At 38.4% G+C, this 20,311-nt stretch overlaps 1 protein-coding gene across 1 annotated transcript; it reads left to right on the top strand.

Annotated features, from left to right (window-relative positions):
• Positions 1 to 444: 444 nt before the first annotated feature.
• LOC107591049 (A disintegrin and metalloproteinase with thrombospondin motifs 18-like) lies at positions 445 to 20,248 on the top strand. Its single transcript, XM_016280053.1, has 4 exons — positions 445 to 700; positions 856 to 928; positions 1,784 to 2,103; positions 20,201 to 20,248. Exons 1-4 carry the CDS (start codon positions 656 to 658, stop codon positions 20,246 to 20,248), a joined length of 486 nt encoding a protein of 161 aa, XP_016135539.1. The 5' UTR covers positions 445 to 655.
• Positions 20,249 to 20,311: the final 63 nt, after the last annotated feature.

Raw genomic sequence — 20,311 nt, forward strand, 5'->3', positions numbered from 1 at the left:
TAATCAGTTAAACAAACGGCTGTATTCACTGTAGACTAAGCTTTAAATATCAGCTGAGCGCTTGCAGAACAGATATTCATGACAGTAGAGTTTTAAGAACAAGACCTGACGTTCATTAAACAGTACAGCGTACAGTATCATAAATTATCCGGCAGCCCATTCAGAACTCTTCAGATTCATATTGAACACATAAACTCTTTCGCGTGCGTTTACTTGCTGGGACCGTTCATTTAGAGGGAGTGCTACGACATGTATCCCATTTCAATGAACTCTGTGATCTGTTTATGGACAGTCGGACAGTGAGGAGCGCTAATACACTGAATCGCCCGCAGATGGTCGTCGCTGATTGGTGGACATTTAGACCCCCACCTTTTGCCCATCAGCCGGTGCCACTATCTCAGTATAGTTTACACACGCACACACACACACACACACACGCCGACTGTCACTGCTCAGCAGTTCTGTATGTACCTGCGCTTTGCAAACAGAAGCGGTGCGCGTTACCCTAATGAACCCGGTGGATTTGACTTGAGGAACGACAGAAACAGGGCAGTTTAAACAATTAGCAATGTCTCATTATTGCATTGCATGGATTTGCGGATTGTTCCTTTCCCCGTTTTTGAAGAGGTAACAGTAAAGGTGCATACATGACAACATGGATTGCCTTTTCCTTTTGCTCTGGAGTTTACAAGTCCCTCTGGTAAGCAGCACATCAGTGATATTATTGGCGACTGTGTCGTTTGGGAACTTTATAAAGGCAGGTGACACGCTGAGAATTCATTATTTATTATACATATGTTTTATACTCGTTGTACTTATCAAGTTAATCGTGGTGAGTTATTTGCACATTTGCAGGCTTTGCAGTTCTGTTGCTTCCACTCTGTAACATCGGTCTCATTTACCGGCGACCCCGGCGTCCTCTATCAAGGTTTGTGTCTTTACGCGCTTCACCTGTATTTCTATTCTGATTGATGACAAGCCAGTTATGGATGCCGATGCATGCTTTCGCGCGCTATTTGAACCAAAGATCCCTACCTGGATATACCTGTACACATAAAGATATAAATACGCGGAAGCATGCCACACAGATCCGGTGAATTAAGAGACTTACAACATAAATATACTCCCAAATATGAGTTTCCTGTGCCGGTGGTCGTGCGCTAGCACGCGTGTGGGCGCATTAGAAGGATTCCCTCATCTCTTATCTACCGCGTATTGAGCTAGTCACAGAGAGTTTATTGTCTTTTTATTTAATATTTACAATACCAGTCAAACGTTTGGGAACGCTTGACTAAATGTATGTTTATGTTGAGCTATTGGCGAAATGCTTGACATTAGGTTAGTGGCTACAAGGAATACAAGTTAATTTATTCCTCATTTCCACAGCTTGCGCAGGCTACACTGGGCGCTGAAATGTTTGAAATCTCATTCAGAAATATGAGACAGTACAGAAAGTTTGCATACAGACATTGTGTATGTTGATATTGCAATATTAAATAAAGTTTAAACAGTGATATACCGATTTAGAGTCAGGAGGTAAATTCTTTACTTTTTTATTTGAAATTTTTTTTAATGGATTAGTTAGACCAGATATAGGGGAAGTAAATAAGCCAACAAGTATTGACAAGACCCCATGAAATGGTTTGACAGTGCAGTTTTCCTTTCTTTATTTGAGAACGTTTGATTGGTCAAAAACCTTTATAGTGCAGGATGAGTCATCAATATAACTAGTGATGGATTGGTATTGAGTCAGGTGATTTTAAATGTGTTTGTTCCCTCACAGATTATGATTTTGCCACACCAGTGGAAGTGGACTCACTTGGAGGCTTCATTTCCCACGATGTGTCAAGACATGGAAGGAGCAAGAGATCCCTGTCAGAAGTTGGTGGTCCAGTGCATTATCATGTCTCTGCATTTGGCAAGGAATTACACTTAGACCTGCAGCCATCCCATGTGCTGGCAGAGGGGTTTACCGTACAGACACTGGGTGCAGAGGGCATCAATACAGCCACCCTTGACCCTTCTATTCATAACTGTCTCTATCAGGGTTCCATCCGAAACCATTCTGAATCCTCTGTGGCTATATCCACCTGCACAGGTCTGGTAAGTGGCTCCTTTTACACTCAGTCAAAGATTCACTGACTCCAAAATGAGCTACATCAATGTCTTTCATAGGCAACTGCTTTTAAAGAAGGCATTCATACTGAAATGAAACCTCATAAGCGACTGATTTTAAATGATCTATATTGGCAGCAACTTATGAATCATGCATCATATGAAAGCATTTCATTCAACAAATGTTTTGGAAGTTTGTAATTATTTCAGTAATCAACTATCATCTTGGATTTTTTTCACTGATCTTGTTGCAGAGCATTCTGGGATTGACTTGTGATGTTGTTTTTGAATTTGACCAAAGCATATTTTAAGAGGTAGCGTAATTAAGTTATGTCACTTAGACTTTGCACTGCTATATATTGACATTGATCAGTAGGATTATCTCTGAGTTTTATGTAAATTACATGAATAATAATGAGTTTTACACAATAATTATTTCCCTTACCTGTCCAAAAATAAAAAATAAAAATAAGAGAGAGAGAAGCATGAAAATTCTATCATTAAATCAATGTTTTCACTTGTTTTTTGTCCCCTGGACTGTAGAGTCAGCTTATTAGATTTTGGAACAAAGGTTATATGTGCTGTCCATTGTTTGTTTACTCATTAAGTACATGGAAAATTTCATTTCAGTAATCAACTATCATCTTGGATTTTTTTCACTGATCTTGTTGCAGAGCATTCTGGGATTGACTTGTGATGTTGTTTTTGAATTTGACCAAAGCATATTTTAAGAGGTAGCGTAATTAAGTTATGTCACTTAGACTTTGCACTGCTATATATTGACATTGATCAGTAGGATTATCTCTGAGTTTTATGTAAATTACATGAATAATAATGAGTTTTACACAATAATTATTTCCCTTACCTGTCCAAAAATAAAAAATAAAAATAAGAGAGAGAGAAGCATGAAAATTCTATCATTAAATCAATGTTTTCACTTGTTTTTGGTCCCCTGGACTGTAGAGTCAGCTTATTAGATTTTGGAACAAAGGTTATATGTGCTGTCCATTGTTTGTTTACTCATTAAGTACATGGAAAATTTAAAGTGGCTACCAATGTTGCTAGTATGCAGACATGTTCGAGTTACAGTTAGTAAAGTATACATTGTGCCTGTAGGAACTTAGGAAGTATAAGTGTGCCTCAGAGAATATAGTATAGTATATAGTGTGCTGTGTGCAAGAAGAGCTTATTAAAACAGGTCAACTGGAGCACTGAAGTGCAGACGTAGTGGAGCACTGGTCTTTATGTTTTCCTACATAGAGGATCACATCTCATCTTGGATGGTGGGCTACTGTAAAATCATACCCAGAGTTCTGCTGACGTTCTCTGCCTCTGCTCCCTGCTCTTTTGTTTAGTGTTTGCTCTGCTTTCCTGTCTCCCTTGTTCTCCACAATTAAAGACAGAGTGAGGTTTCAGGAGCTTGGCTGGCAGCGCTAATCTTTGCATTGTCCTTTTCATTAGTGGTAGCATCTCCACAATAAAACAGCAGTGACCCATTCTTTTAAAACTGTGTGACAACACAATGTGATTTGAGAGCAATTGCATCTGAATAGACTGCAGGGACTCTTTGATCTACTCCCCCTTCTTTTGAAGCTCTTTTTTTCTGAACGATGGCCCAAGCTCTAGGTGATTCTCTCGGTGGTCTTAAAGGTGCCCCAGTTTCAGATATACAGGATGCCAAACGAGACCTGTGTGTCCCTTTAGATTTTGTGCTTAAATGTACAGAAGCAAAAGGAAATATCCTAGAAAAAAGGGGTCTCTCACTCTGTCCCTCTGCCTCTTTCACTCTCCCTTTCTTTGTTGGAGTGAAAAAGAACGAGTCACTGAGGATTTTAACCCTTCCATGTCATCTCCGCTTGATGAGGAGCTTTGGATTAAGTACAAATGAGAACCCATTCATCCCTCTGCTGATCCGCAGCAACCCCTTGTGCCGTGAAAGGCCGAGGAGGCAGTTGCTTAGAGAGAGAGAGGTTTTGTGTTCCGAGAATGCCAGTCCAAAAGTAAAATCAATGTGGATGAGAACCCCCACAGTCGGTACATTCAGAGGTAATGCTGTCCATTAGGTTAGTGAGTTGATGAAAGTCTGATTTGCTTGTACTAGTTCTCTTGCTCTCTGTTAAACAGTGCATAACATAGCAGATGGACAGGGATTCAGTTGTAAAATAAAGAACAGGCGCTCCCGGCCTTTAAATCAGGAACAGAGGGATTTACTCGCTAAATCCTGCTTCATTTAAAGTTTTTAATTACTGAGCGCCCTTCAATTGATGTTATCACTTGCCTCGAATGGATTGTCTGGCCCCAGATTATGCGGCATGATCAAACATCTTCCATCCAACCCTAAAACAAAACACATCATCGTAGTAATGAAATGCTGCTTGATTTGTGGATTAGTTTAGTCATGTGTGCTGTTTCGAGGTTGGTTCAAAAGCTTCTAGAAGGGCAGTATCCAGGATGGCATATGAATGCCAGTCCCAATGCTGCTTCAGTTTGTAAAAGCTGATTAGCAGGTGGAGCTTCTGAAGTACTCCTCTGCTACTTCTTGTTCAGAGGTCAGAACTTCCACCGGATCAATTTGTGGGGTCGCATGGTTGTGCAAGTTCAGAGATCTTCCAGCCTAGGCATAGACAAATCCACATCCTCGGGCCTTCTCTGGGTCACGGTTCCATATGACTGGTGACAGGTTCAAGCCCATCCCCCTTTGAAATGGCTGATCCTGCTTTCTAGACGTGTTTTAACTGGCTGAGCTACTATGCCATCCAGAATTGGCACTAGTACCACAATGAAAGGGATTAGAGATCTTCCATTATACTGTTCAACATGGATTATTGATGTATGATCTATTCTGGTAGTGTTGCTATATTTAGTTGTTATGATTCGTTCGACACATGGCCACTCATTCGGTAACTTTAACACATTCACTGCCCTTTTTGGAGCAGGTAATGAGACCGTAGACTTGACGTTCCTTATCAGTTTATGTTAACTGATGCCATTGCTTGCTAACAATTAGCATGTTAGCAAACTCTGCTGGGTAGGATAGCAACTGGTTGACTAAATAGCCTTAGCTTTTGAAATGCTGACATTGTGAATCCGTTAATTATCTCTGTCAACATGCATGGCTGGAAAACTTCCCACTGCCTTTATCATGATCTCCAACTGGATAGAGCTATTTACTGCTATTTCCTAATATTTTAGTAAAACCTTTACTTGCTGTTTTGTGTTCTAAATGAAGGAAATCCTCAGCTTTGTTGATTGTTTGTCTTTGTTACTATTCAGTGCACACTGCCAAAGCAATTAAATGCTGCTATTTGGAACTTTTTATACATCGAAAATCCTGAAAAATGTGTCATGGCATCCACAGAAATATTAAGCAGCACAACTGTTTAGTAATAATAAGAAATGCTTCTTGAGCAGCAAATCAGCATATTAGAATGATTTCTGAAGGATGACGTGACACTGAAGACTGGAGTAATAGCTGCTGAAAATTCAGCTTGGCCAACATTACATTTTTCAACTTTGCCAACAATATGAAAGTTACATTTTAAAATATATAAACATTTGAAGACTTTTATTTTAAATTGGAATAGTAATTCAAAATATTGTACTGTATTTTTGATCAAAGAAATGCAGCCTTGGTGACTTCTTTCAAAAATGTAAAAAAAATTATACCGACCCCAAACTTTTGAAGGGTAGTGTATTTTCTACTACATGTTCTCTCTAGCTCTCATATACAGATAAACCCAGCATTTCATGATTAGGACAGAAATGTGAAAGAGAGTTTTTCAGAGTTCACCAGGCAGACAACTGAGTATAGTTAATTATCCTCCTGGTCTTTTGAATGGTTTGCAAGCAGGGCTTTGTAGGGCAGGGGATTCACTAGATTTGCCCTTCAGTGAATTTCAGTTCTTTCCAAACATGTCCAATCATGCTGAACTCAGACATGACCTTTCCCAAGCCCCTCATTGTCTCTTCTGTTCACAGTCAGACTGTCATTTCTTTTGCCTGGTTAAAGTTTACATGACAGGACATAGGAAATAAGTTCTTATATGAGTAACTTATTCAAGCCCACCTTTAAAATAAGGATCTGATACACATATTGAATGAACTGAATTAATGTTAAGCCTTCATAATTGTACTGATAGAGGAGATTATGTGACATTCAATATGTGAATGAATGTAAATGATATATTTTATGTAAACTGTGCTAACAGGTAAAAACAAATGACTGAACAGATAATTAATCAATTATGCACAAATGTTACAAGTTGTTAGTCACATTTGCTGAACAGGTTTCCCACAGACTCTCTCTCTCTCTCTTGGGTCTTTGGGGGGTGGGGGTGCTTCATGAAGTCTTTTTGGATGCCAAAGTGTTCTTTTATCTTTTATGGACAGCCCGGCCCATAGACCAGCCTTGTGGGTGCTAGACTGTCTGTGAATTTGTGAGGTGTGTATGTGTGTGAATTGCTGCTGAAGCACTTCAGCTGTGTTTATTTAGTACCAGACCTGCTGGTTCAAGCTGATGCGCTAACGTGTGGGATTGCACTTAGGGGCAGTTGTGATGCTAATTCACTCTGACTGGAAAGGAGGAAAGCTGTCAGTGCGCTCAAAGCTTGTGTGGATACACTGCGGTGAGAGTACAGCACCGGGCCATTCAAACATCAATGGAAGAGAGAGGCTGAATTACCATTTACAGACTCCGAGAGCAGATCTGTAGTGCTTGTCTGATGCAGGAAATTGTGAGAAAATGCTTTGGGGTTTCCGTCAGACATGTTTGTTGTCATGATTGGTTCTTCTTCCTGGCATCATAAATTAAGTATAGATGCATTGGGTAGTTGCATTATAATTTAATATCAAGACTGATTCTTTTTATCATGATTTTGCATAAATAACTCAAGATACTTGTGCCTATAGCCTATATATATATATATATATATATATATATATATAACATTTTGTGGATATATATACTTGAAGCTGTTAGGGGTTATTTAGGGATGTATTTCTGAGGAAAAAGTGTAAATTATAATGAATAAATCGAGATTAATTATGGTTATAATAAGTATATGAGTTCATACTTTCTTTCAATGCATACTGTATATTTTCAGCAAATGTAAAGATAATATTTTCCAGATAATGTTTTAATTTCTTATGGCTGTAGAACAATGAGAACATAAATGGGAATCATGAATTATTGAAATGTTGTATTTATTTTTCTCATATATAAAAGTGTGGTCATATTAGCGAAATTTTGTGGGCAAAAAAAGGTCCATTTAGTGTAGCGATGTACAAAACACAGCTCACACAAAAGTTACTTTCAAACCAACCAGCCTTCTGTTGGTCCAAGCGCACCGAATCCCACTGTAAAATTTGCCCTCTTGCGAAATTCATTATCACAAGGATTTCTATTGAAATGACTGGATTTTGCCTGTAAAAATGTTCTGAACAAAGGTAAATGTGACTGCATCTTAACTTGGGCTTAAAATATGTAGATGCCTTCATATTTTAGGAACGGAGTCCTTCTCAAACGATATCATCATATTATGTATCCTTTACATCAAATGTTTGGAAACTCTTAAACTGGTATTGCACACAGCTTCAGTCTCTCTTGCTTGGTCAGTTTACAATAATTTGTTTGCCATAGCAATACTATTATGAAAATGTGATTTATTGAATCGCAAAATATGTGTAATGATGTATCATATTACAATTTAGTGATACCCTACAGCTAGAGGGGCATGTTTGGGTCCAGTCTGTGATTCTTCCTGCCACTATTAGACTCCCTTGGATTAACCACTCTAGCTGAGTCTGTTAGCTGAGACTTAGATGCACTGCACCATGGGAGACAATGCTCAGGTGACGTGGTGGACATTTATATACTTGTCTGAGTTTTGGGAGGGCAGACAGACAAACTGAAACCAGAGTGAATATATGCTGGGCTCCTTTGTAGTTACAAATGTTCCCCACTCCCCCTTTCATAATTCACGGGGTGTTATGCCATGTTAGCACTATAGGAGTTGCCAGGGGCTATTCCCTGGTGGTCTGTGTGGTGACAGTGATGTAGAGGCTGCTTAGGGATGCCAGAGAGAGAGAGAGAAGCTGTGGGAGAGAGTGAGGAAGAGGAAAGGCAGGCTGGTCCTGTAATAGCTCTTGTTCTCACTCACTTGAAGACCTAAAACTAATGGGCAGTGGTGAAGTGGCTGTCACACCAGCTCTGAGAAGCCATAAATATTATAAGGAATCCCATACCTCGTGCCTTGGACCACTTGGGACGGGCATTTTAAAATTCTAATTTCTCCACTGAGGTTTAAGTATGTTAGTCAAGCTCATGCATCTTTCTTAGAGTAATAGTGCTATGAAAGAACACCCTTTTGTCATTGACAACTTAGCTGTACGATATCTGAGGCTTGGCCAGCAGCTTCTTCTTTTTAGTTACGTCTCTTGTTTGTTTAGGTTTACTGGCGTACCCACTGGACCAGCTTTCATTGTAATCTTGCTTCCACTGGTTTAAAAGACTTTAGTTGGGGTCGTGCCATATTTAGGCTAATTTTTGAGAGGAATGGAAACGAGGCTGTGAGGGTGCGAACAATTGGTTGTACTATAGTTTAAAAACATGCCAATTGCTCATCTGACAGAACATCTTTTCAAAAAAGCTCCAGAAAACAATTTTGAAAGTTGTGTTTTGAAGAATGTATCATTGTAAAGTCTGTTTCTTACAACCTGTTTCTACAACCATGAGTGTTGCATTAGCTTAACATGTGCTAACACCATAGAGTGTCCCAAATCTTTAGCAAAGAGTTGCAGTAAATCTATTTTTGCCCTCTTTTTTGAGGCAAGATCACTTTTCCTCTCTCCCCCTTCCAATTTTATTCCCCTTTCCCTTATGTTTTATATCTGGGTATTATGGTGTGACTGTGCTATAAATAGTGGACTTCCTGTTTTGAATTGAATCCACCAAAACATGCCACCAGAAAAAAGTGATATAGATCTGAATTTTGTATACATGAAATTGACATGATATTGGCCTTTTACTCACCACATAAATAATAATTTTCTTTGATTGCAAAGGAGTATTTCATGAGAAAAGCACTGTTTAGTTTATGATTGGTTGTCTATTGCATACATAACGTAACATTCCAGCACTCTATCATTTCAGGCCTAATAATTTTAGCACTGTAAAAATCTAAGTGTTTCATAACCCAGGGTTAAAAGTATATTTAAAAGTATATTTAGCTATAGATCTCATATATCCAAATGCCCCTGAAGTGTTCATTATTTGTCTGTGCACACAAACACACACTCTCTTCCCACTGAATCCAGAAGAGTTGATGCTCTGGTCAGATGTAACCCAGCGGTGGAATGCAGATGTGTTGTAAAGCTGGGTAATAAGCAGCTTTGGGTTTCTCACTGCTCCCTTCCAGCCTTTAACAGCATGTAAGCACTTACTCATCTAGATTATAATACCATGGTTGAAAGCTTTAAAAACACTCACAGTTTACACAAAGAAATGCTAATTACGTTTCATAGAATCACAGAGACAGCCAATAAATTATTTCCCATACTTGCACTGAAGACTCACTAGTGATATAGTCAAAGACAGTTCTCATTAAACCACATAAAACAGACGTTCCCTGCGGTTAAGTTGTTCATAAAGTAGCGCTTTGAGGGCCGTGCTTTATTAGTTAATTCCCAACATCTGATATTCCTTTGAATATGTGAAGACTCCGACTCAATGAGTGGAGTGAGAGTTAAAAGTGAAAATGAAACATGTTTATCTGGCAGCAGACATTGGCCCTCTAATCTACATCTCTTACAAGTGTTTCTTGAAGGAGATAACTAGAATTCTGGCACATGAATGTGAAACCCGAAGAAGAGACTGTGGTTGAGTGCTTCCCTTCGTTCCCTGGAGTGTAATAGGCTTTAAGTAGTCAGGTGGTTTTTGTAGAAGGCTGTAGTTAGGCACTTGTGTAATTATGTGATCACCTGTCACACATTATTACATTAAAAACATTGCAGTGCCATTAATATATGCTATAGGAAAGACTCCCAAACTTTTTGCCAGATGAACCCATTTGACTTAAAATATTTACTTGAACACCACCTGAAACAGTTTTTTTAATAATTGTATTTAACAATACATTTGCACAGTCACAGTTCCCTTCACAGTAGTTTAATTAAATTACTTAATTTTTTTAAATTAAATAAAAAAGTGGTGATCCTTACTGCCTGTGTCAAAAAAAACCAAAAAAAGAAAAACCTTTGATGTTGTGATAATAGGATCCCTGCAGTTCTTCAGTTATTTCCTCTCTCATGTCTTCAGCCAGCTCCTTTCTTTCTGCATCCCATCAGACATAATGGACAAAAAGGTCCCAGATGGAATCCATTTACCCCCATTATTGAAGCAAAGCACCTCCATCTGCTAACTGCTGGACTAAGCTGTTAGATATTTGACAGTAAAGTTTGTTATGTCTCTAAAACAAATAGAATACATGTGGGATAATTGTGTGAGGTGGACTGCAGGGCACTTGCAGAGGTCCTCCAGGATGTTGGTTAAATACATGCTTGCGGGGTGTCCTGTACTGGGAGGGCTTCACTGCAGGAAGCTCAGCTCGAGAAATGTGCTAACATGGTTTATTGAGAAAATGGCAGCATTGAAATCTTGCGGCTTTTCTTAAAATGTCCCAAAAGTCATCTCCCATCCCCACTCACTCTGACAATGCTTTGGGTGTCTTTCTTTCTTTCTTTATCTTAAAGAGAGTGGAAATTAATGAAGACAAAGTGTTAATTTTGTATACCAGTGTGGTTTCAAATGTAAAGATGTGTGCAAACCCACATCATAGCGTCGGGAGTTGTCCAGTTATTTTTGAAAGTAGTTTTTCATCATTTGTGCATAACATGGATCAATGGCTTTGGTTTTCTGGTTGTGAGCAAAGTTTTAATGCAAAATTACACTGTAATTCCAATACACTAATAATAGGGCGATTCTGGACTATTATCATCAAAAAAGAATGTTAACCCTGTTATTTGAAGAAAGTAAATTACATACTGGTCTTCTTTGGTTGATTTGTATGTGGCAGATGTTAGCTTGCATTATGTGCATCGTCTGTAGATGTATTTGATGTTCTTAATGCTTGAATGAAGATTTCAGTTTTACAGTGGCACACGCTATGACTCTGACATGAATGAAATGAGACCCACAAACACAGACAGTGTGAACGAGAGGAGAAGTCCTGAGGCAGTGGAATGCATTTTTGCATCCAGTATGGTTATGCTCCACAGTGTGCATTACATTTTTAGTAGTAGTGCTATGAGAGTTTCTTGATAAATCAAATCCAAGTATCCATGTTTTAATTATTATTTTTTATATTCAGTGGGCTCAACAATAAGCATGTCCTGCTGGCCCGAGGCCAATGTCAGAGATTTTCAGTCTAGATGACATAACTGTCACTTTCAGGCAAGAGCTGCATTGCTACTGAAAATTTTACGTCAATTGATTTTGTACTTCCATTTTTATGCCATGCAGTTTGAATGTTTGGATTTCTGTGATGGATTCTACATGCTGTCACAAATTTGGCTGAATTTCCATCAAGATGTATGTGGATACATGTGTACATGTGGTGTAAATAGTAGTTTTGTACGGTGGCCCAGTAGTGCACACAACACAACACAACACAACTTTGTTTAGCTAATTTCACTGTGTTGTGGCTTGTTTCTGTTGTGTTGTGCTAATTTCACTGTGTTGTGGCTTGTTTCCGTTGTGTTGTGCTAATTTCGTTGTGCTTTGTTAACTTCATTGAGTTGTGACTTGTTTCCGTTGCATTGCTGCTTGTTTCCATTGTGTTATGCTAATTTCATTGTGTTGCTGCTTGTTTTTGTTGTGTTGCGACTTGTTTCCATTATATAACAAAAAGTTGTGTGTCTGATTGGTCCAAATGCTACAATTCATTTTTTTGCAGCTTGTTTCCATTATGTTGTGCTAATTTAGTTGTGTTGTGGCTTGTTTCGGTTGTGTTGTGCTAATGACATTGTGTTGTGGCCTGTTTTCATTGTGTTGTGCTGATTTCATTGTGTTACAGCTTGTTTCCTTTGTGTTGTGCTAATTTTGTTGTGTTGTGGCTTGTTTCCATTGTGTTGTGACTTGTTTCTCTTGTGTTGTGCTAATTTTGTTGTGTTGAATCTTGTCTCCATTGTGTTGTGGCTTGTTTCCATTGTTTTGTGCTAATTTCGTTGTGTTGAATCTAGTCTCCATTGTGTTGTGGCTTGTTTCCATTGTTTTGTGCTAATTTCGTTGTGTTGTAGCTGGTTTCCATTGTGTTGTGACTTATTTCTGTTGCGGCTTGTTTCCATTGTGTTGTGCTAATTTAATTGTATTTCGGCTTGTTTCCATTATGTTGCGCTAATTTCATTGTGTTGTGGCTTGTTTCCATTATGTTGTGCTAATTTTGTTGTGTTGCGGCTTGTATCCGTTGTGTTGTGGAGATTTTGTTTTGTTGTGCACTACTGGGTCACTGTAGTTTTGTGATAGTCTTCAAAGCATCAGTAAGCTAAGTAAGTATCAAAAGTTTAAATTAGTAATGTTTTGCATTTAAGTAATTTTTTTTTGTTTTTCCATAGTAAAGGGAAAAATATACAGAAAACTTAAAGGGATAGTTCATGCAAAAATTAAAATTCTGTCATTAATTACTCACCCTCATGTCGTTCCAAACCCGTTAGACCTTCGTTCATCTTCGGAACACAAATGGAGATATTTTGATGAAATCCGAGAGCTTTCTGATCCTGCATAGACAGCAAGGGTACTACCACAGTCAAGGCACAGAAACGTAATAAGGACATCGTTAAAATGGTCCATGTGACATCAGTGGTACAACTGAAATTTTTGACACTATGAGAATGCACACGACACATGCACGTGTTTTCCTCTGCATGTAAACAAGGTGCAGCACATGCGTGTTCTATGACAGCAGCACCACGTGCGTGCGTTATTTACGTGCAAGAAAACACACACATTTTTGGGTGAACTATCCCTTTAACGTCAGTATTATTTCTAGCAAATATAAAAATACACATCAATTTTTCCATGTTCAAAATTAAATGCATTGCAGATGTTGTTGCAATGAACTGAAATACTCAAGTTCTCAGTATTTGCTGAGATCACTTTTATAGATTTTGGCAAATTCTATCTCACATAAGCCACGTTTCCACCGAAATTACCCGGAACAATTGTACCAGGAACTTTTTTTCCCATGAACCTTTCCCCCCCCCAGACCTGTTGCTGTCTGCGTTTCCATCGCGGACTAAAGTACCGAGAAGAATAGGCAAGTCTGGTGATGTAGGTCTGCGTGCGTTTCAATACCAAGTACGCAAATTTCGGACTTGCATCTTCGGTAGTTCGGACTTCGTGAGTTCAACTCAGGAGTGTGAACTCCTGTGGATGGGACAACGCAAGTCCGGTAATTCTGCAAACAGCAGTGTACTTGATAACATCAGTCAGCTCACCTTGGCTACTGCAATTTTCCTCACTGTATTTACAATAAGACGAAATATATTAAACACCACTGCCTCTTTTCGTTTTCATTTAAATATATTAATAGCCGCAGAAATGTTCAGGGAAGGTACATGGCCTACATTACAATGAAACGAAATATTATATCAAACATTGCCTGTTTTAATTTTAATTTGAACATATTAATAGATTAATAGAATAAAGACCAAAGATTATCTGTTAAGATTTACCCAAAACGAATTATATCTTATGTGTATCCACTACCGAGACATCAGAGCCAGCGGCAAATGTCAGAAGGACTAGCCGAGTTGAGGCTGCTCTCGTCGGGCTACATGAGCACTGAGCGCCAGATATTAATAGCCGCAGAAATGTTCAGGGAAGGTACATGGCCTACATTACAATGAAACGAAATATTATATCAAACATTGCCTGTTTTAATTTTAATTTGAACATATTAATAGATTAATAGAATAAAGACCAAAGATTATCTGTTAAGATTTACCCAAAACGAATTATATCTTATGTGTATCCACTACCGAGACATCAGAGCCAGCGGCAAATGTCAGAAGGACTAGCCGAGTTGAGGCTGCTCTCGTCGGGATACATGAGCACTGAGCGCCAGCTTATTCGTGTGGAGCTCCCGTCTCCGAAATCGGCGAAGCACATTTTCAAATAGGCGCTGTTTTTATAAATAAACTGCAGATTTGAGTTTTAAACAACTACATTCTCACCTGAAATACTTTTAAAACTACATTTCATGACACAATAACAGTAATATAAATTTTTTTTTAAATGCAAATGGTGGTTGAAATACAATGCTGTGTGAACTCAACCAATCAGCATGTTCAACGCTCAAGTACCGCCCCCGAAAGTTCCGGACCTTTGAAAAAGTACTACCTCGCGAGCAGGGACTTTCTGAGGGGCAATTTTTTACCCGGAATTTTATTTAGATCCTGGTTCCTGCAGTGGAAACACACCGAGTAGTAGTTCATTGGGAAAGTTCCTGCAGTGGAAAAGCGGCTATAAGTCATCTTATTGCCTTGAGTTAGTGGAAGAAAGCTGTTAGCCATAAGAGGAGAGGTCAGCGTGGCTGGAGAGAGACGAGTGACCCTGTTGCCCTGTGTTTAATGGTGGGAGCAGATGCCCCAGATCATTGCAGCAGCCTGCCACAGTCTACCGCTGTTTTCACAGCATGTGCTTTTGCGGGCACCGCCTCAGCCCTGGGAGTGCCCTGTGTTTACTTTGCCACCTGTGAGATGGGAGGGGTCGGGGTACGCGGGATCAAACACATGGGGGCATGAAGAAAAGAAGGGGGTTAAATCACTGACTGAATGCACAGCTATTCTGCAAGGATTTGCCTGTTCGTGGAGGGTGGGATTAGGTAGAATTCCAAAGCCAGACGGTATGTGTGAGGTTCAGCAGTCTGGGAGACAGAGGTTAAAATTCTAGTCTTAAAGAGAGAAGATGACTTCAGTTCAGTGATGAGTGCAGCTCAAGCCTTTCAGGAAGACGCACTGTCCCATGACCAATGGATTCTTTACGACACCACAGGTCTCCAAATATTATGAATTTGTGTCTTGTAGCCAGTATTTAAGAAAACATTCAATATTTATTTAATCTCCAAACCAATCAGACAGGACAGAGTGGCTCATCTTTAGCACAGTATATTTATTATATCTTCGTGGTTACGAAGGTAAAATATCCCCCTCATTTAGTTCACAATAACCTAGAAACCTAGAGGGAGTCGGTTGCCCTCTCAGAAGTTTGTTTCTGGCACTAATGGCTCTGCCAGACTGAATATGGTTCAGACACCGATGACTGGAGTAATTTGACCTATTTTACAACTGCTGCACTTCCCACTTAGTAAAGCCAGGCCTGTCAGGAGGTGCTGAGTATAGTCATTGTTGCTGAATTAATGGTAGGTTGGTGGCCATGTTTTATATGACCATACAAAGTTTGTTTGCAAATATTGAACAGGAACGAGACAAAAGTCAATAAAGCAATAGAGATACACCTATTTTATCATTTATTTCACTCTAGCTTGTCTGCAAGAGCAGTAAAGCACTCATTGATTTTTTCACATCAATAAACATGCATTATGTGCTTTGTGTACAATGTGTAAACCTTGTAAAAAGAACCCAACTTTATAAAAAAAACTTCCTGTAACCTAAAGAAACCAATGTAAATCCAATCAAATGCATAATATTTAAGCATTATTTTTTCATATTAGCTTGAGTGATTGTTGTGCTGAAAATTGTGTTATATATATTCAGACCAACAGCATGATTGCATACATGTTATATTGTTTTTTTATAAAATGGTTAATTCTATTCCTCGATTCTGATTGGTCAGCAGCTGTGTTTTATCAAAGACTATAGAATACCCAATACGTGTCACTTGTATAGTTTTGAATGGGGAAAAATGCAACGCTCAATATGGCCGCTCTATCGAACGAAACCTCGCCTTCTGAGCAAAAGAACCAGTCGCTAATCGGTAAAGTCAGCATGTCACTGCAGCTGCCGTTAGAAGTCCCGGTTGCTATAGAAACAGTCAGCGTTCTGAGACTTGCGCCTAGGACTGCGCATGCGCACTGGCTGATCTAGTCTGAGAAATAAGCTTTTTATAACGCCATTGAGCAAAATAAACAACATTTATGACAAAGATTTCTTTGGGGATTTCAAATATGAAATTTAATCGCAAGCTTAGTAAACAGTTTTGGAGAATTTGATGTTTCCCCATTCAAAGAGATCAGAGTTTCACTTGCATGCCCGAGAGGCGTTTCAAAGATGGCCGCCGAGTGACATGACTTGCCTTAAAAGGACTTTGGTTTTATTCACGATAAAGCACGGCTATGACCGCTTCACCCAAAGGTTCTGTGTATCACTGAGCAACACCCTTAGCAAACACCCTTAGCAACATAAACAATCAATAATATAGCATTAAAACAGTTCTGTGTATTATGTATTTCAGTAGAATTTACTGTTTGTTATTTATTTAATGAAGTTTATAAAACGGTTAGTTCCATTCCTCAATTCTGATTGGTCAGCAGCGGTGTTTTATTCACGATACAGCACGGCTATGAACTCTTCACCCAACGGTTCTGTGTATCCCTGAGCAACACCCTTAGCAACATAAGCAATCAATAATATAGCATCAAAACGGTTTCATTTATTATGTATTTTGGCAGAATTAACTGTTTGTTATTTATTTAATGAAGTATGAGTGACCCCTGCTGGCGTTATCTCTCATCTTTAATTTTGAGACCCCGCCCTTCCCCCGTCTAATAAATGCTTCTCATGCAGAGATATGTGCGGCGCGCGTCTGTGTGGAAGCCTACAGTTTCCGAAGTGAGGAGGGAATATTACTGTATTTATTAGTTTTCTGTTTCAGGTATGATTCTGTAGCTATGTCCATCAGTTTACACTGTAATGACGCTTGCAAACTCGCTCTGTGCCGCGAATCGGTCTGTTATAAAACTAAAAGATGGGAAACGAACGTTTTCTCATGCTGAGAGATAAGCAGATGTATGTGTGTGAGAAAATATCATATATGGTGTTAAAAAAATAAATGACACAGCAGATGATAAGAGCTCCTATTCTCTGTTTTTATTTAAGCTCCATTAGATGAGGCATGTTACATCGGAACGTTCTCTTGCCGTTTACTGTTGCTGTCAGGAACTATTTTTTAGCGGAAGGACAGCATTTAACTTCAAAAAAGTTTTGCTGTCAGGAACTATTTTTTAGCGGAAGGACAGCATTTAACTTAAAAAAAGTTACATTTCAATACATACGTTTTTGGTTTTAATATTTTTTATTGTGTGGTAACCATTTTATAAAAGCAATAATTGGTACTCGAGGTCGTGATGTATCGTGAATAAATCACGGCTGAAGGGGTTGCAGATTTATTCACGATACAGTACCTTATTGCTTACATACAAATAACAGCAACAAAAAAGTTAATATTGAGTAACTTACATTATACATCCAGTAATGCCTTTTATGTTGTAATGTGTTTAAACAAATTGATTGAATGAATGATTCAATGACTCACTCAAAAAGAGTAATTTGTCACAAACCTGCTGGCAGAACAATACAACCATTCAATTACAGTTTTCTGAATTCCATTTTAATGGTTTAATTAAATTTTAATAGTCAAAAATAATTTTGAATTAGCAGTTGAATTAAAAAAACTAGAAGGCTGGTTGAAGAAATGACAGACATATCTTACTGTCATTTCTTCAACATGCTTTCATATGTGTAGATGAAACTGTGCATGCTCATTCACACAGAGACATGCAGAACATGCAGACTTTATATTTAGCACTTTTTGTGGTTTATTATTCTCAGACACTAGTTCATATCGCAATTTAATTTAGTGTACGGCCCTCCTTTCGATTTATTCTTCCAAGTTTCCCAAATTCTGTGACATTCTGTGTTATTCCATTTTTATGGATTGGATTCGGTAATTCTACCCTACTAAATACCCTGCAAAGATTCATCATGTAAACCTAAAGAAAGGTCTGAATACTTAGTACAAGTTTGCTTCATGAAGCTGACATTGCTTTTCCCATTGGCAGTACAGTGAAAAGTGGTTCACACTGAAATATTGCTACATTTTGCTGGAAAAAGCATCGTAGAAACACTGACCCAAACCAAATAAATCTGGAGACACATGTATATGACTTATAATGAAGCAATTAAGCTCTGACATGTTTTATTAGTAATGGCTCCATGTGCGCATGTGTTGGCTTGCTGCGGATGTGTCCCAGGGCACCAATGAGTGTCACTATCATAGCAGACGATAAGCTTTGGGCTCGCCTTTGACCCCACACCTCATTAATCAACTGCTCGTGAATATCTGACCTCCTCCACCTACCTCTCAAACATGCCATCTAATTCAGCGCTAAAAGATACATAAAACTCGCCCATAGAACAGTTATTTTAATTTGTAAGACTAGTTAACAATTGACAGTATTTTTGATACAATAAATGCAGCTGTGAATATTCTGTATAGTAGGTTTCTTCACTTTTACCTCTCAGGTTTCCGTTTCCTCTGAGAAAATGAGTTAATTAGAGAGTTTCAAGGGCTGAGTGTTGTTGAGAGAGGATGTAGATATGATAGTCTATCATATCTGTCATGCCTGGCTTTTGGCCATGCTAATCGTCACTGTAAAACAAGCTGCTGAAAGGTTATGCTGCATATGAACTTTTCTCTGCTCTCTGTACTGAAACATTTGATAAATGGGCAGCTCCTTAAGGTGCCTTTAGATGCCCCAGGCTGCTCTACATCCCACCATGTCATTGTTTGTTTATTGTGTACTGACAGCTGTAACTATGGCGATGCCCGTTTTTTGTGACTATGCAACAGCTGTTTTTTTAACCACCGATGTTTCAGCTGGAGGGACCAAGAATCCCCCGCAACCTGAAATGTTAAAGTTGATGGTCTCCTGGAGGGCTTTTCTTCCATGACATCAAACTCGCCTAAATACCTCCACGTCATTGATTTGATATATTTTCAGTCCCACATCTGTGCGCTCTGATTTTAACTTGGTCTGGTGTGTCTTTAGGAATACTCCTGGTTAACTAGGAGTCGACCTCTGTCGACAGCATCTGTTCCGTGCTGTTTATTACCACTGAGAACAAGTTCAAATCAAGCCCCAGTTTGTAAAAATAAAACAATAAACATGCTGACAGTTGTGTCAACATGTGCTTACAATGGAAATCTTTTGGGCAATTATCATATAGTGTGCGACAGATGCTATCGATAGAGCTCAACTTGTATTTAAGCTGAAATATTCTCTTAACCTGCTATTTTGGGGGCAATTAGAGATGTACAATATACCAGTACTGTTTTGGATATCAGCTGTCATTAGAGCACAATATTGTAAATATGACATTTAGAGGCTAATTTTGGATACTTAATTTTACACATTCATTTCCTCTATTTTTAAATATCAAAATCAATCTATTTTTCATACTGTACATTATAATGTTGTTATGCCTATAGATTCATATAGCATTTAAACATTTTATTGCATTATTTTATTATGTTATTATTTTTTAGATGAAATAATTTGGAATTATGTAGAATTTTAATGACCCATTTAAAAAGATTTTTTAAATTAATAAATTTATTTAGCAATAATGGATTAAATTGTTCAAAAGTGGCAGAAAAATATAATTGATCATGGATTAAACAAAAAATTTAGCAGCACAGCTGTTTGCAATGTTAATAATAATAGGAAATGTTTCTTAAGCATCAAATCAGAATATTAGAATCATTTCTGAACTGTAACTCTGGAGTAATGGCTTCTGAAAATCAGCTTTGCCATCACAGGAATGAATTACATTTTAAAGTTGAATAAAATAAAATAATAAAAAAATCTTTTTAAGTAATTTAGTTTAATTTAACTGTATTTTTGATCAAATAGATGCAGCCTTGGTGAACATGAGACCTCTTTCAAAAACATTAAAAAAATCTTGCTGACCCAAAACTCTTAAACAGTAGTATGTATCCGACATGCTGTCCAACCTCAGTGTTTGTTATTGGTTGCCTACTCATAGCTTCCTCTTTCTCTGTACTCTGCAGTCAGGTCTGATCCGGTTTTCCGGCGAGGAACTTCTCATCACTCCATAATCGCTAACCACGCCGGAGCACAGAACAGCTACTATTTTGTGTGTGCTACTGTCATCATTACGA

This window comes from Sinocyclocheilus grahami, unplaced genomic scaffold (genome assembly GCF_001515645.1).
Source record: "Sinocyclocheilus grahami isolate Dianchi unplaced genomic scaffold, SAMN03320097.WGS_v1.1 scaffold136.1, whole genome shotgun sequence".
Classification (NCBI taxonomy): domain Eukaryota; kingdom Metazoa; phylum Chordata; class Actinopteri; order Cypriniformes; family Cyprinidae; genus Sinocyclocheilus; species Sinocyclocheilus grahami.